At 48.4% G+C, this 13267-nt stretch overlaps 1 protein-coding gene across 1 annotated transcript; it reads left to right on the top strand.

Annotated features, from left to right (window-relative positions):
- Positions 1 to 1126: 1126 nt before the first annotated feature.
- DIO3 (iodothyronine deiodinase 3) lies at positions 1127 to 2811 on the top strand. Its single transcript, XM_084270732.1, has one exon. It carries the CDS (start codon positions 1192 to 1194, stop codon positions 2014 to 2016), a length of 825 nt encoding a protein of 274 aa, XP_084126858.1. The 5' UTR covers positions 1127 to 1191; the 3' UTR covers positions 2017 to 2811.
- Positions 2812 to 13267: the final 10456 nt, after the last annotated feature.

Genomic DNA, 13267 nt, shown 5'->3' with positions numbered 1-13267 from the left:
GATTCCGGGGCCGGCCCAACCAGGCCGGCGTCGAACGCGGTCGAAGGCCGGGCCCCGCCTTCACACCCGCAGCCCCGGAGCCAGCCCGCGCCCCGCAGCCTCCTGCGGCCCTGGAGCTTCCCGCGATGACGCTGATTCCCGAGAGCCCGAGGGCGGCGTCAGTGACCCCAACCCCGAGGGGAGACCCGCCGCCGGGGGGACCCCCCCCTCCTACTCAGGGCCGGGGCAAGGCGTCGGGGCGCAGACACCTCGGGGCCGGGGGGCGGCAGGGCCCCGCGGCTCCCCGCCGCCGCAGCCGCCGCCGCCGCCGCTTCTCGGGCAACAGCTACCCCTAGCGGCCGGAGCGCCGCCCCGCGCCCCTCCTCCGCCGCGGGGCAGCGCCCGCCGGCCCGCGCCCACCTGGCACCCCACCCCCGCGCCGGGGCTCGCCGCTGCCGGGGCCCGGGCAGCCCGCGGGGAGGCGAAGGGGTGCCCGCGGGCCGGGACAGCAGCCGTGTCCCAGCCCGCCGCCGGATGGCGGGAGGATGCGGGAGCGGCACGCCCGCAGGTTCGAGCCCCGAGTGCCCCCGCGGCCGCGGGGCGTGTGGCAGGGCGGAGGCCGTGCCTAGGGGCGACCGGGCTGGCGGGGCGGGGAGGAGAGGGAGGCGCGGGGAGGGACTCGGCGCAAGCGGCACGTCCCTGTCACCTGCAGGCGCTGCCGGGACGGCCCCGGCCCCCGCTCCCGCAGCCGCTCCGGTGCGGCGCCGGTCCCGCGCCCGCACAGCCCGTGCGGAGCCGGGCCGGGCCGCGGGGAGGGCTGCGCCTGTTGCATTGTCCTTGGCGGAGCTGTTTGTGAGCGCCCGCCGCTATCTACGGCCGGGGACCCCGGCGGTGCCCTATCTCGGACTCTCTGCTGGTGCCTGATAGCGGCTGCTCCCTGCGTCGTTGCACGTCCCTCGCAGCTCCCGCCGGGGCTCTCTCCCCTTTTGTCTGTGTATTTTTAGGTCATTAGAGTGGAGGGGTAGGTAATCCCCAGGCTCAAGTTCCAGAGGGGCGGGTTCTGGCCGGAGGTGGAGTCACTTTTCATTTAAATCCCTGACTATAAAATGGGCTTAAAGAGAAGCGGGATCTCAGCTGTGCTGCACAGACCCCAGCAAGCAGGGTGCGTGAGGGCCCCCAGGCAGCCAGCGCCCTGCAGCACAAGCCGCTGCGATGCTCCACTCCCTTGGCGTTCACACCTTGCATCTGCTCACCCAGGCGGCCGCCTGCATCCTCCTCTTCCCCCGCTTCCTGCTCACCGCCGTGATGCTCTGGCTCCTGGATTTTCTGTGCATTAGGAAGAAGATGCTGATGATGCCCACGGCGGAGGAGGCGGCCAGCGCCAGCGAGGGGCCGCCTCCCGACGACCCTCCGGTCTGCGTGTCCGACTCCAACCGCATGTTCACGCTGGAGTCGCTGAAAGCCGTGTGGCACGGGCAGAAGCTGGACTTCTTCAAGTCGGCACACGTGGGCTCCTTAGCCCCCAATCCCGAGGTGATCCAGCTGGACGGGCAGAAGAGGCTCCGCATCCTCGACTTCGCCCGCGGCAAGAGACCCCTCATCCTCAACTTCGGCAGCTGCACCTGACCCCCGTTCATGGCCCGCCTGAGGTCCTTCCAGCGCCTGGCCGCGCACTTCGTGGACATTGCCGACTTCCTGCTGGTGTACATCGAAGAAGCACACCCCTCCGACGGCTGGGTCAGCTCGGACGCAGCCTACAACATCCCCAAGCACCAGTGCCTCCAGGACAGGCTGCGGGCAGCTCAGCTGATGAGGGAAGGGGCGCCCGATTGCCCCTTGGCTGTGGACACCATGGACAATGCCTCCAGCGCCGCCTACGGTGCCTACTTCGAGAGGCTCTACGTCATCCAGGAGGAGAAGGTGATGTACCAGGGAGGCAGAGGACCAGAGGGCTACAAGATCTCAGAGCTGAGGACCTGGCTAGACCAGTACAAAAGCCGGCTCCAGAGCCCCAGCACGGTGGTCATCCAAGTGTAAAAAGGACCTGGCAAGAAGTGCAGGGGTGGAGAGGCGAGGGGAGGGCGGGAGGAGAGGTGGGGAGGGAGAAGGCATTGCGACGCGGATGGCAAGGAGCTGTCTTCCCCCGGGGACACTCGAAGGAGGCTGCTGTGCGAGCTTTCGAGCAAGATGTGCCATAGTCCTTTCTCTATTCAAATCATGTTGATTTGCCAGCCACGCTCTGTCAATACTGTATTTCCATGTGCGTTTTGTAAATAACTCTTTTTTTTCTTTTCTCTTTTTTTTTTTTCTTTGAGAAGCGTTTACTATTTTTTAAGGAGCCTCTCTTCCTATGGGATCTGTTCCCAGCTGCGTGTGTGCGCGGGTGTGTGTCTGAAAAGTTGTGTACAAGTGCTCCGTGCTGCCTAGCAAGTGCTAACTGGGATTTCTAGTATTTCTTTGTGATGACCGATTTTGAAATGGGTTTCTCTAATGCCAGGAAATCGCGTCTGATGTTGTCAAGTACTAGAACTGCCAATAGCCAGAGCTGAACGGAATGTCCTATTTATGTTGGGGGGGGGTTTTGTAAGACGTTCGTTCACCTTTTCTCTTTTTTTTTTTTTTATGAATTTTTTTAAATAATAAAGGTTGAGTAAATAAACGTCTAACCTTGACTGCCTCTATCTTCAGACCGCTACATTCACTTTCCCTTTTGCCTACTTCGCAATACCCTCCCCGCAGCCGAGGAGGGGAAAGCGAAGCGGAAGGCGGGAGAGGATGCGCTGCTGGGGGCTCGGGGGCGGCGAGCCGCTGCCGCGCCTGGCGACAGGCTCTTGCTCGGCTGCGGCGGGAGCGCACACCGCCCGCGACCCGAAAGAGAAGGGGGGTACCGGGCGTCCCCAGGGGGAAATCCAAACCTACGGGGCTCCGGGGCGGGGGGGGGAGGGAACACCACAGTGGTCCTAGAGGTCTACCCGCTGGACTGTGCGCTCCCTCTCTGACCCCGGCGAACCGCCCCCGGGGCTGAGCCCTGGGAGGGCGAAGGTGCAGAGCTGGCCGGCGCCCCGCAGCAAGTGAAACCCGGCCAGAAAAACAGGCGGAGGGAAGAAAAAAAAAAAAAAAAAAAAAAAAAGCCGCCCTGGCTGGGAGAGCCGTCCCGCCGAGGACGCCCCGTCACGGGCGCGCAGGCGGTCCCGGAGCCGGTGCCCGGCCGAGGGCAGCGCGATCCGCACCTGCGGGGGGGCGGGACCGGCCCCGCCGAGCGACGGCGGCTGCGGGGCTCGGGCAGAAGGGCAGCGCCCAGCCCGACGGTGTGAGGCTCAACCTCCCTCCCCGGCGGCTGGCAGCTGCGTTTCAAAGGGTGCGGGGTGCCGGAGCTCGCTCCCCCAGAGCCCGACAGGTGAACCCGAGTATGGAGAGCATTCCGCAATCCTCGCAGGAGCTGCGCAGAGTCGCCCAGAAGCAGCAGGTCTTTAAGCGCCTCTGTTGTGCTTCTGAACGCTTCCTTGTCCTTGACAGCAACGGGACGAGGTGCCCGGGCTGTTCAGCCCCTAAGTTTTGGGGAGGGGCGCACCGCCCCACGGTAAGGCGAGACGCAGCTGGGAGACCGAGTCGCTCCCGCAGTACTAAGCTAAATCTGAGGAGAGCTGTTTGTGAGGACCTTATAGCACCTGTCTGGTCCATAGAAACGTTCCTCTGTCCCCGCAACGTTCCTATCTCTCAACAATACGGTTTAGATTAGCCCGTGTAACCGCTCCCACCGCTACCCCGCAAAACAAGCGCTAAACCAGCGGCTTCGACCTCGCTGCTCTGTTCCCTTCGCCCTCACAGCTCCTGCCCTCGACGGGAGCACAGCGCATCTGGGAATCGGGCCATTTTGGCTGAGGTATCAAAAGAACCGGCTCAGGTGCCCGCTTCGGGCTTCCCAACCCGTCTGCCTGTGCAACTTGCTCTGTCGGCCCTTGAAACCCTTCAGCACTTTCCCGCTGCCCGCATGAGTGGGCTCGGGATGCACCGGTTCCGCCCGGCTCAGGTGTCTCCGGTGATGTCAGGGAAACCCGAGGTGGGTTTGTTTCCTCCGGTTGTGCGTTGGGTGCTAAGCACACGAGCCCTCGACGAAGTCCCGGAGGGGGAACCTTCGCGGCAGCCCCAGGAGGGTCGGCTGCGATCGGACATCACCCCGCTCCTCCAGGCGTGGGCAGCGCCCACCCAGGCACAGCAGAGGTGTGAGTGCCTGAGCCGCTTCCAGCCACCGTCCGTGCCTGGTGCACGGCCGCATGCGCCTCGGCTCCGTCCCCGCAACCCCACGCCGGACGAAGGAGCGCTCTTCCCCGACCCCAGGCTCCCAAGCATCAGCAAACTCGGTTGCCCCTTGCCTAAGGACGGCGACGCCCTTTGAACGTTGCTCCCAACACGGAAGGAACAAAAGTCATGTTGGCTCATCCAGAAGGAGGAGAGAGGAGGCGAGGCAGGCGCCTACAACGGGCTCCAGAGACCAGGTGAAGGTGCTGCTTCTCTGCCAGACCCGGGCGGAGGGCGGCTGCCGGGGCAGCACAGCAAGCCGCCAGTGCCCCGTCGCCCCTCGGCTCCGAGCGCAGCCCTGTCTCTGCCCCCCGCAGTGCCTTTCCCAGCCCCATGCTCGTCGTGCCGTGAAAACCAAAGGTGGAGGAGCCCCTGCAGACTCGCGCAGCAGGTCTCCTTTCTGGAGGCCGCGGGAAAAGCCTTAGGGGGAGGGCGGTGGGTGCCCTCCGTGCCGCGCCGCTGCCCGCAGTACGACCCCGCGGCCCCCGAGCGCAGGCATCGGAGAAGCCCCATGCAGAGCCGGGTCGCTTGGTAGCGCTAAGCTGATGTCGGACGCACCTAGGTGGGGGTCAGAGACCGCGCGGCTCCGCGCCCACCCTCAAAGCCGGCGTCGGGTTAGCCAAGGTTGCACGGGCTACGAGGGCAGCTTCTATCTACTCGATTGCTTTTTCCTCCCCCCCTTTTTTTTTCCCCATAGCTTAGTTTCCCTTGCTTTACAATAAAGCCCTTCTTTGCTTTCTCACCTCGTTATCTCTTTTTCTTATCTGCTTTTGGCATACTTTAGTGGCAATCCGAAGTTACGGGCAACCCCCGGGCACGTCCTCACCCCGGCCCGGCCCCCAGGACATTTTCCGGTCATAAGGACAGAAATGATCACTGTCCTCGCTTGGGGTTTAATAGTTACAGAAACAGCCTCGCCTTTGCTTTCTGCTACTAGCAGATTTTGGTCAAAGGCTGTCGGAGGTCAGGATTATTTATTTTTTCCCTAAATAAGTCAGCTTTCTAAAGCTACATTCCTCCTTTAAACCGAACGCAGAACTCTTATTTATCACTTTCTCTTTAATCAGCAGCCTAAGAAAAAATCACTGTGGATACCCGGAATCCCTGAAAGAGATCACACTTTTCCTTTGCACAAATCAAAGTTACCTGTTCCTATTATATACTCCTCTTAAAATGAATCATAAGCCTCCATCCCACTGAGCTTTCCCGGGGACACTTGTTTAGCACAGACAAGAACAATATGCTTTACATCTAGACAGCCCAGGGTGTCAGAAGTCTCTCCAGCTGATAGAGTATTGAGAAACATCCAATCTTTAAATCGCATTTTTACTTCCTTTCCACCTCCCTAGTGCATGACAAACAGAAGTCTGGGAGATCAGAGAGAGATCTAAGTGCTGATTACCTGTTCTGTCAATAATTAATTGAATTATTTCCTCAGCATAATTATATACAGTCCTCTAGCCAGGAAGGGAAAAGAAGGTAGTTGTGGTGTGGTCGGAGAGGGATCTCAGGACATGGTTCCAGTTCTTAGAAATGTGATGTAACGTTGCAGTCTGGTGTATTCTAAAGTACAAATGGTACCAAACGAAACCAACTACTAAAACATTATTAGCTTTACAGCAGGGAGAAGAAAGCAAAAGCACTTGCTTTCACTAGTTATTTTCATTATTGCTTTCTACTGGGGATCTAAAAGTGTTTTACTATAAACAGACCAGAGGTCTTACTCATTTAATCTAAAAGCTTTGTGTTGTAGGGTTTGTATTGTTCACCACATGCCGACTAAATTTCATGTTTGAAATTAAAATCAAAATCAGTCCTGAAATTAAAATCAGTCCAGCAAAGCATCGTATATTCAATACAAAACTAGAAATGACATATTCAAAGTATCTTGCAAGCAAATTCTTACTTTGACACTAATTTTTCTGTACTTCTTCCAGTCATAAGGGAGATCATCATATCATTATTAATTTATTATTTACTAAGAGCTGTTAGAGTGCTCTTTTGGTACACAAACACAAGAAAACAAAGGGCTTGATTCAGTTCTCACATAAGTTTTGCACTGGTGTAACTTCAATGACACGGGTGTAGTCACTTCAAAACCACCTGGGTGTAATTATGATCAAAATCTGGGCTATTGCACTTCCTTTTCTTTTCTAATGGCTCAAACCCTCTATTTTTCTATAGCATGCTGCGGAAGACAGACAGCTGTTTGAATACAGAGCTCAAAAATCATTCTCAAGTTCCTCCTCACTGCCAGTGTCAGTGTCCTAAATCCTGCCAGATGACACAGTCGTGTCATCACTTTTCCTCACTGCTCTGTGCCCTCCCTACAGCCTGAGAGTTGTAAACCCTACTGATGCATGTTCCCTTCCACATCTTAAGGCACATCCTCTCAGTGTCTTGAGCTTTAGATCAGGTAGCTTTTAATTTTAAACACTTTAGCATCCAGCTGCCAAAAGGAATTTGACACCTGCTTCCTTCTTTGCAAATTTCTCTTTTCAGACAAATTCTTGATGATGCCTCTTGAAAAGGGATTCATTTATGACCTTCGCTTAATTGACTCCTCCATGTATTTCTCATCTTCTTGTCCTTCCACCTGCTTCTTCAGAGATTTTGGAAGTGGTTTACAGTGGTAAATGCACTAACAATTAATGGCCAAAAGCATCCTCGCTAGAACAGTAAGCAGTATTTAATCCTTCCTGCGTGAAAATACATTACTAGACAAAGTTTAAATCCTTCAGCTAATGTGTTTTGTGTAAGAAGCCTTCTCAGGGCATAGTGCTTATGCTCACAAAAGGATCCCGCAGTCTCGCCCATGGAGTTCCTGCACCCATTGAACACAGAGGACCAGGCCTATCTGAAATTTCCTCTCTCTTTCCCAAGTTACTATCTCCTCCTTGACTTTGCTCATGGAAGCATTTGCTTCCAGTTCCCTTTAAGTAATAAATACACTCCATCTCAAAAGGACCTTTAGGACAGATGGGGTAAGGTAGTTCAACCTCCTACACATCGCTCCCCCAGTGCCCAGAATTGCCCTGACACGGAGGCGATCCCTGAATGTCTGACAAAGACAACATCTAACAGTGGCATTTCTGACTGGAGACATGCAAGGACTAATTGGCATAGAGCCCCTAGCAGAAGGGCATCCCATTATCCATTATAGAGTAATGGGCACTATAAAAAATGATAAACAAGTTTTACTGAAACCCTTAGCAATGAGGGTAAGGACCATGGCACAGCTTTCTATCTTTCCTGTCCATCTTCTGCTCACCTAGTTAGGCTTACAAAGCAACCAGTGCTTGAGCAGTCTGCATTTGACTGGACTTTCACATCCATTCCAAGGCATCCTGGCTGAGATTTTTAAGGTGATATTTCTATTTTCTTGTCAGGTCTTTTCTTGCCTGAAGAGTCAGTCAGGACGTACTTCCCTTGCAGTGGCCAAAATTCAGTACGCTTATTTAATCACTGCAGGTTATCAGGCACAAGTCCTCAAATTATGTACCGGACTGTGGAATTTAGACAAGGTCTCACAGCACAGAACCTCACTCAAGTATCTTAAACTTGAAAAAAATTACTTTGAAACATCTTTCAAAGCTTTTTCAGAGCTTGCATAACTTCATAAGTGTAATTATTCCAAAGATAGCTGGTGCCAAAGACCTGATAGTGGAAATAATTTCTAAGAATAAAGATCGTTACATAACCTAAGGATAAAGTTTAAAACATATGTTTATGAAAAGTTATTAAGTGATAAATAAAACTTAAAGGTACATGTTATGACTTTTCAAATGTGTTATAAGGGAGGTGACCCTTATAAAAACTATGGGACTGGGCTGAAGAAGTTCTGGAAGTTGCCCAGTTCAAAACAAGAAAGAAAATTTTTCTAGTTATTCAATCACTTACTATTTGTGATGAAAGACAACCAGGAAAGAATAGGGCACAAGGCTGCTGTCAACTGGATTTGCAGCACATGGACATAGAGAACATACTGTGCTACTAACACAGGCACACATGCATACAATTGCAAACAGAGATCAAAATTAGTCCAAAGTGGTTTTGGAACATTGAAAAGGGAGAGGCAGGGAGTTGTGCATTTTATAGAATGAAAAAATTATTTCAAAAATTGGTAATTATACAAAAATTTAAGCAAATTACCAACTTCATTCCTATTTCTTCTCAAAGTGGAACACATCCATTGCACGTATGTCAGTGAATAATGAACAGTTCTGGGGAAATGGAAAATATTAGATGGAATTCAGTTGTCTCATTTTCTCTATTTCATTTTCTTCTTTTTTTTTTTTTTAACTGTACATTGCCACCTCCAGAATCCATACTAATGGAATGATTAGGTTGAGCTCTAGTTTTTCTGATGTTCATGCAGATCTATTGATGCTTCTAGTTAGTGTTTACCTGACTGATGTATCTCTGGTACTAAATAATCGACCATACCATCAAACTAGTTCTGTCTGCCTGATTAGTGTAAAGGTGTGGTAAGCATAAGCAAGAAAAGGATTTGTAATATGTAGACTCATTCCCCAGAACTGACCTGCAAAACCTTTCTTGTTCCCACCAGATGTCTTCACTTGATTCACTCAGCTGAAATAATTTCTAAAAAGTATCTATTGGGAGGACTAGAATGGAAGGAAAAAGGAGCAGATCAAGAAGAAATGTCTTTGGTGGTGGGTTTTTCTTTTTTTTTTCACTGACTGAACTTTAAAGTCTTCAGCGACATTCTCATGAACACAAAGAGAGGTTTGGGGAAAACCAGCAGTCATTTACCAGTAGAACTGAAGCATATTGGTGTTTACTAAGAAATACATCTGTTTCCTAAAGTTGGATAGGAAGCTATCCAGAGGGATGTGTATTGGCACTTCCTGCAGACACTGCTGGAAGCTGGAAAGATCTCTTTTGTCTTTTACCACATATTCTGTGTTACTATGAACCCTCTATGGAATCTTTTGTTTTGCTAATAAATCTAATCCTTAGAAAAAAGACTTGTCAAAAAGGAAAATCGGACTTTATTTTATCTTTCCAGTTGCTGAACGTGCCCACTGACTCACAATTCATTTCCAGATCTGTCAGGATTTTCTTGCTCAACACAGTAAGACAGAGCTTCATGGGGAAGAAGCCACTGAGCATATGGGGCCTCTGAGAAAGACCACAGCACTGCATTACAAATGCATGAGATATGGCCCAAACTGTGGGACAATGGAAAGAGGGAGCTGGTCAGCTATTTCCCATACACAGCACTGACAGCTGACAGATGTGCCCAGCTAAATATTGTCTGTGAGTGAAACCTGGTACTATTTTTAATGCCAGGTAAGCAATCAGGGCATTCACTGTAATTCCCATGCCATTTGTTTTTAGACAATGGATGTGTCATCATTGTAAAATGGAATTTGGGGTTTTTTTTAAAAGAAATCAACACTTAAGCCATACTTTGAGCAAGTCAAAAGACACCCAAGGGTATGATTGCCTTGTATGCTGCTCTTTTTAATAAGGCCAAGGAAAAGCATCACTGGATGGGATTATAATCAACTGCTGCTTTAATGCAGAGAATCGAAGAAGACTCCTTGCTGATGGTTGTAAATTCATCATTAAGGATACCACTCAGAGTCATTTGGCATGACATTTTTTATGCACAGAACAGAAAAGTGCAGTATTAGTTCCTGAGTGACTGGATGAGTTGTACATCCCTTAATGGGCATATCAGAAAATGTTTCCCAGCTTTGACTTATCTGCTACACAAATGGAGAAGATGCACATTGTCTTGCTGCTGTTTACTCACATTTTTGGTGCATCTTTTCACTGTGTCCAAGATCCTGTTTATTTGTGAACGCATTGTCATCAGGCATTGTAGATTTTACTGCTGACTCTGAGATCATAGCAGTCTGGCTGTGTTCACATATTATGAAATCTACAGGATGACAATATGAGAGCAAATCAGTCACACTAATCGATAATGGATAAACATTTCTCAGTTCACTGCCTTGGGAAATGAGGGAATTGGTAGATCATAAGTCCAGGGAAGCTGGACAAATTTTTGATTGAATGTTTTATCCACCTAAGTTGCCAGTTCAACCTGGCTAAAATCTGTGTGTCATGCACCTGAAAACTGTGAAATTATTCCAACAAAAATTTATGTAAACATAAAAATATTAGAATAAAACCTAAAAAAACCCCCATGCTAAAACCTAAAAAACCCCATCTATTTCATTTGAAATGTTTCATTTCTAAATATAACTGGATTTCATTTTCCAGAAGACATACATAAAAAAAAAAATGCAACTTCATTTTCCATGAAAAAAATCTATGTTTTCCTGCTATACCAGAGAAATAAAATGTACATTATTCAAATTCCCTGCTCTGTAGTCTTTCTTCCTGTTCATGAACCAGTTATGATCTGTTAATATATTCTTTATCCACCCACTTCATCAATCAACTTACATGAACAAATTTCAGCCAAGAACATATCAACTAATTGTTCACTTAGGGTATTTATCTAAGTGTGATATATGGCCACCACTTATACAAATGGTGTCACACTTGCTCCCTGATGGATAAATGATTTTTTTTCAGAGATGAAGTACCAAATATCAAGCCATGACATCTGTCAGATGTGAATTTTCAGATGACTAATCATTAAATATTTCAAAGATACACAAAGTTTCTACCCAGACAGCAGCATTATCCACCTTCAAGCCATTAACATATTTTCAGTGCTCTGAACCAACATATTTTATTAAACCATAGGCACAAACTATAGAATTAGTTTATAGGAGAAAAGAGATCATAAAAATGCTCCTAAAAAAAAAAAAACAGGCCAAAAGAAAGGCCCCCAAGATTTCAGTATTTGGGCTTTCTAAGTAACAGTGAGAATTTAATCATACCTCAGCAGCCAGGTAATTAGTTCACTCACCTTAATGAGGAGGTTCTGGGACAAGCCCGGCCAATGTTCATGGATCTGAACCTGGAATTTACCCTTCCTTGCCAGTGTCACAGCCTGTGAAATACACAAACCATTTCATTGTAAGTTTAGGGGAATAGGTGCTGCTCAGCATTTGTGGGGATGGTTGGAGAAAGACTGCTAACTCTCCTAGCAAAGGGACTTATTTAGGGTATAAACCAGGTATGTTACAGTATCAAGGAAAAAATCAGCTGCATGCCATAACTGTGAGGCTAACTATTTAACTCCAGATAATTGTAATTCTTCTAAATTTTATTCTGACCAGAATCTCTGTTCTGCTTTGAGAAACCTTCCCAATGAAAATTTACTTTTAGCCAGTACATTCCCTCATAAAATAGCTGAATTTACCAGAAATTTACCCCCTCACCCCCCACAAAAAAAGTTTCATTCAGAAGTTTCAGGCCAGCTGTAGGATGGACTTTCAGAGCCGCATGGAACTGCTTTCATTGTCTGATTGGTCAACATGTTTACATATCTCCTCCTGCTGTGCATATGACCAAGCATTGTGTAGGCAGGCATGCTGGCCAATAAAATCCCAAAAAGCAGTGAAACATTCCCATCAGTGCAAGCAACAGTTCTCAGTATAAATAATTGTCTTGTCATCTCTCCCCAGGCTCATTCTCTTTCCTTTCTTTCTCCCTCGCCTGCATTTCCTCAGAGATGTTCTTTCTCCGTCAACATATCCTCGTGTTACTTCTCTGCAGCTCTGCTGCCCTCCATTCTAAAATCTGGCATTACAGTGAAACTTCCAAGAATTCCATTCTCTGAAGCACTATGAGTCACACTGTAGTCTTCAGCAATATTTTTAAAACACCAATGTTTTTTTAATCACTCTTGAGACCCACAGAAGAAAGTAAGGATATTATCTTGCTAACTTACAGTCGTGGTTGTTTTTTCTATTGCCACCCACACTCTCTCATCTTTCTCCAGATACTCTGCTCCAGTCTCTCAATAGTGCAGGCATATGGTATTCAAGCATGCCAGAGACTGACTTCAAGTTTTAGTCATTTTTCTTCCTGTAAAAAGGATGGAGGGACATTAAGCATACAACCATTTGAGAGTTTTCTTTATGTAAGAGTTTTATTAGGGTTTATACTTTAATAACTAAAGTATATGCTATACCATAAAACTAACAGAGAAACATCAGGTGTGAGCCATAATTCATCATCAATGCCATGTGTCTGGTATGTCAGAGGCAGCACAGAATTCACTCATGCAACAGTGAACACAGCAAGGGGAGAATTCCTGCCTTCTCCTTGCAGTGATTTCCAAAAAAGCCATTGCACAGAGAAGATGGTTATCTTTAGGAGCTGTAGTTTTAAATACTTGCTCCTGATTATAAAAATATAAATCTTTATTTGAAGAGATTTCCATTTTAATGAAAAAAAAATTAAAAAGAAACATTACTAAGCTATGGTAAAGTTATCAGTTCATTTTCATTGTATGTTTCAATGCTTTCTCCTTTTCCTGGTGCATAAGGGATGAGGCAGTTTGTATTACAAAAGAGTTATTTGCAGCTTAGGGCAGAAGTTCCACGAATTGCTGTTATCTGCCCTGCAGATGCTCATGTGACACACTGAATAAATACACCTCAAGGTAAGCACATAACACCGGACAATGGGTGTTCAATTAAGAAGATCCCTGAAGACAACAGTTATCTGACCTGCTGTAGAGACCAGATTCTTGCAGGAAACATCCAAGGATGACTGGCTGCCCCATGATAGTCTTTAGAAAAAACTGACAGGAAATAAGAAGACGAAGAGACCTAGATTTCAAATTGCCAGCTGATCATATGAAGAAAGTGCATTCTTAGGTCTCTAAAGTTACTGAAAAATGGTCAGTGAGCTTGTCTGTGCAAGAGATGGTTGAGAGAACTGTGAAAATAAACACATCATTGAGGAATGGAGGTAGGATGAGTGAGATTTGCTTAAGAAAAGGCGAGAACAGTGTTAAGTGAAATAGAAAAGAATCCATATTAAATAGTAGCATTAATGCAGTAAGCCAGGAAGCTACGAGTGATCAAGA

This window comes from Gallinula chloropus (genome assembly GCF_964237585.1).
Source record: "Gallinula chloropus genome assembly, chromosome: 14".
In the NCBI taxonomy this organism is placed as follows: Eukaryota; Metazoa; Chordata; class Aves; order Gruiformes; family Rallidae; genus Gallinula; species Gallinula chloropus.
The sequence above is the reverse complement of the archived record's forward strand: the minus strand, read 5'-3'. Positions and strand labels throughout refer to the sequence as shown.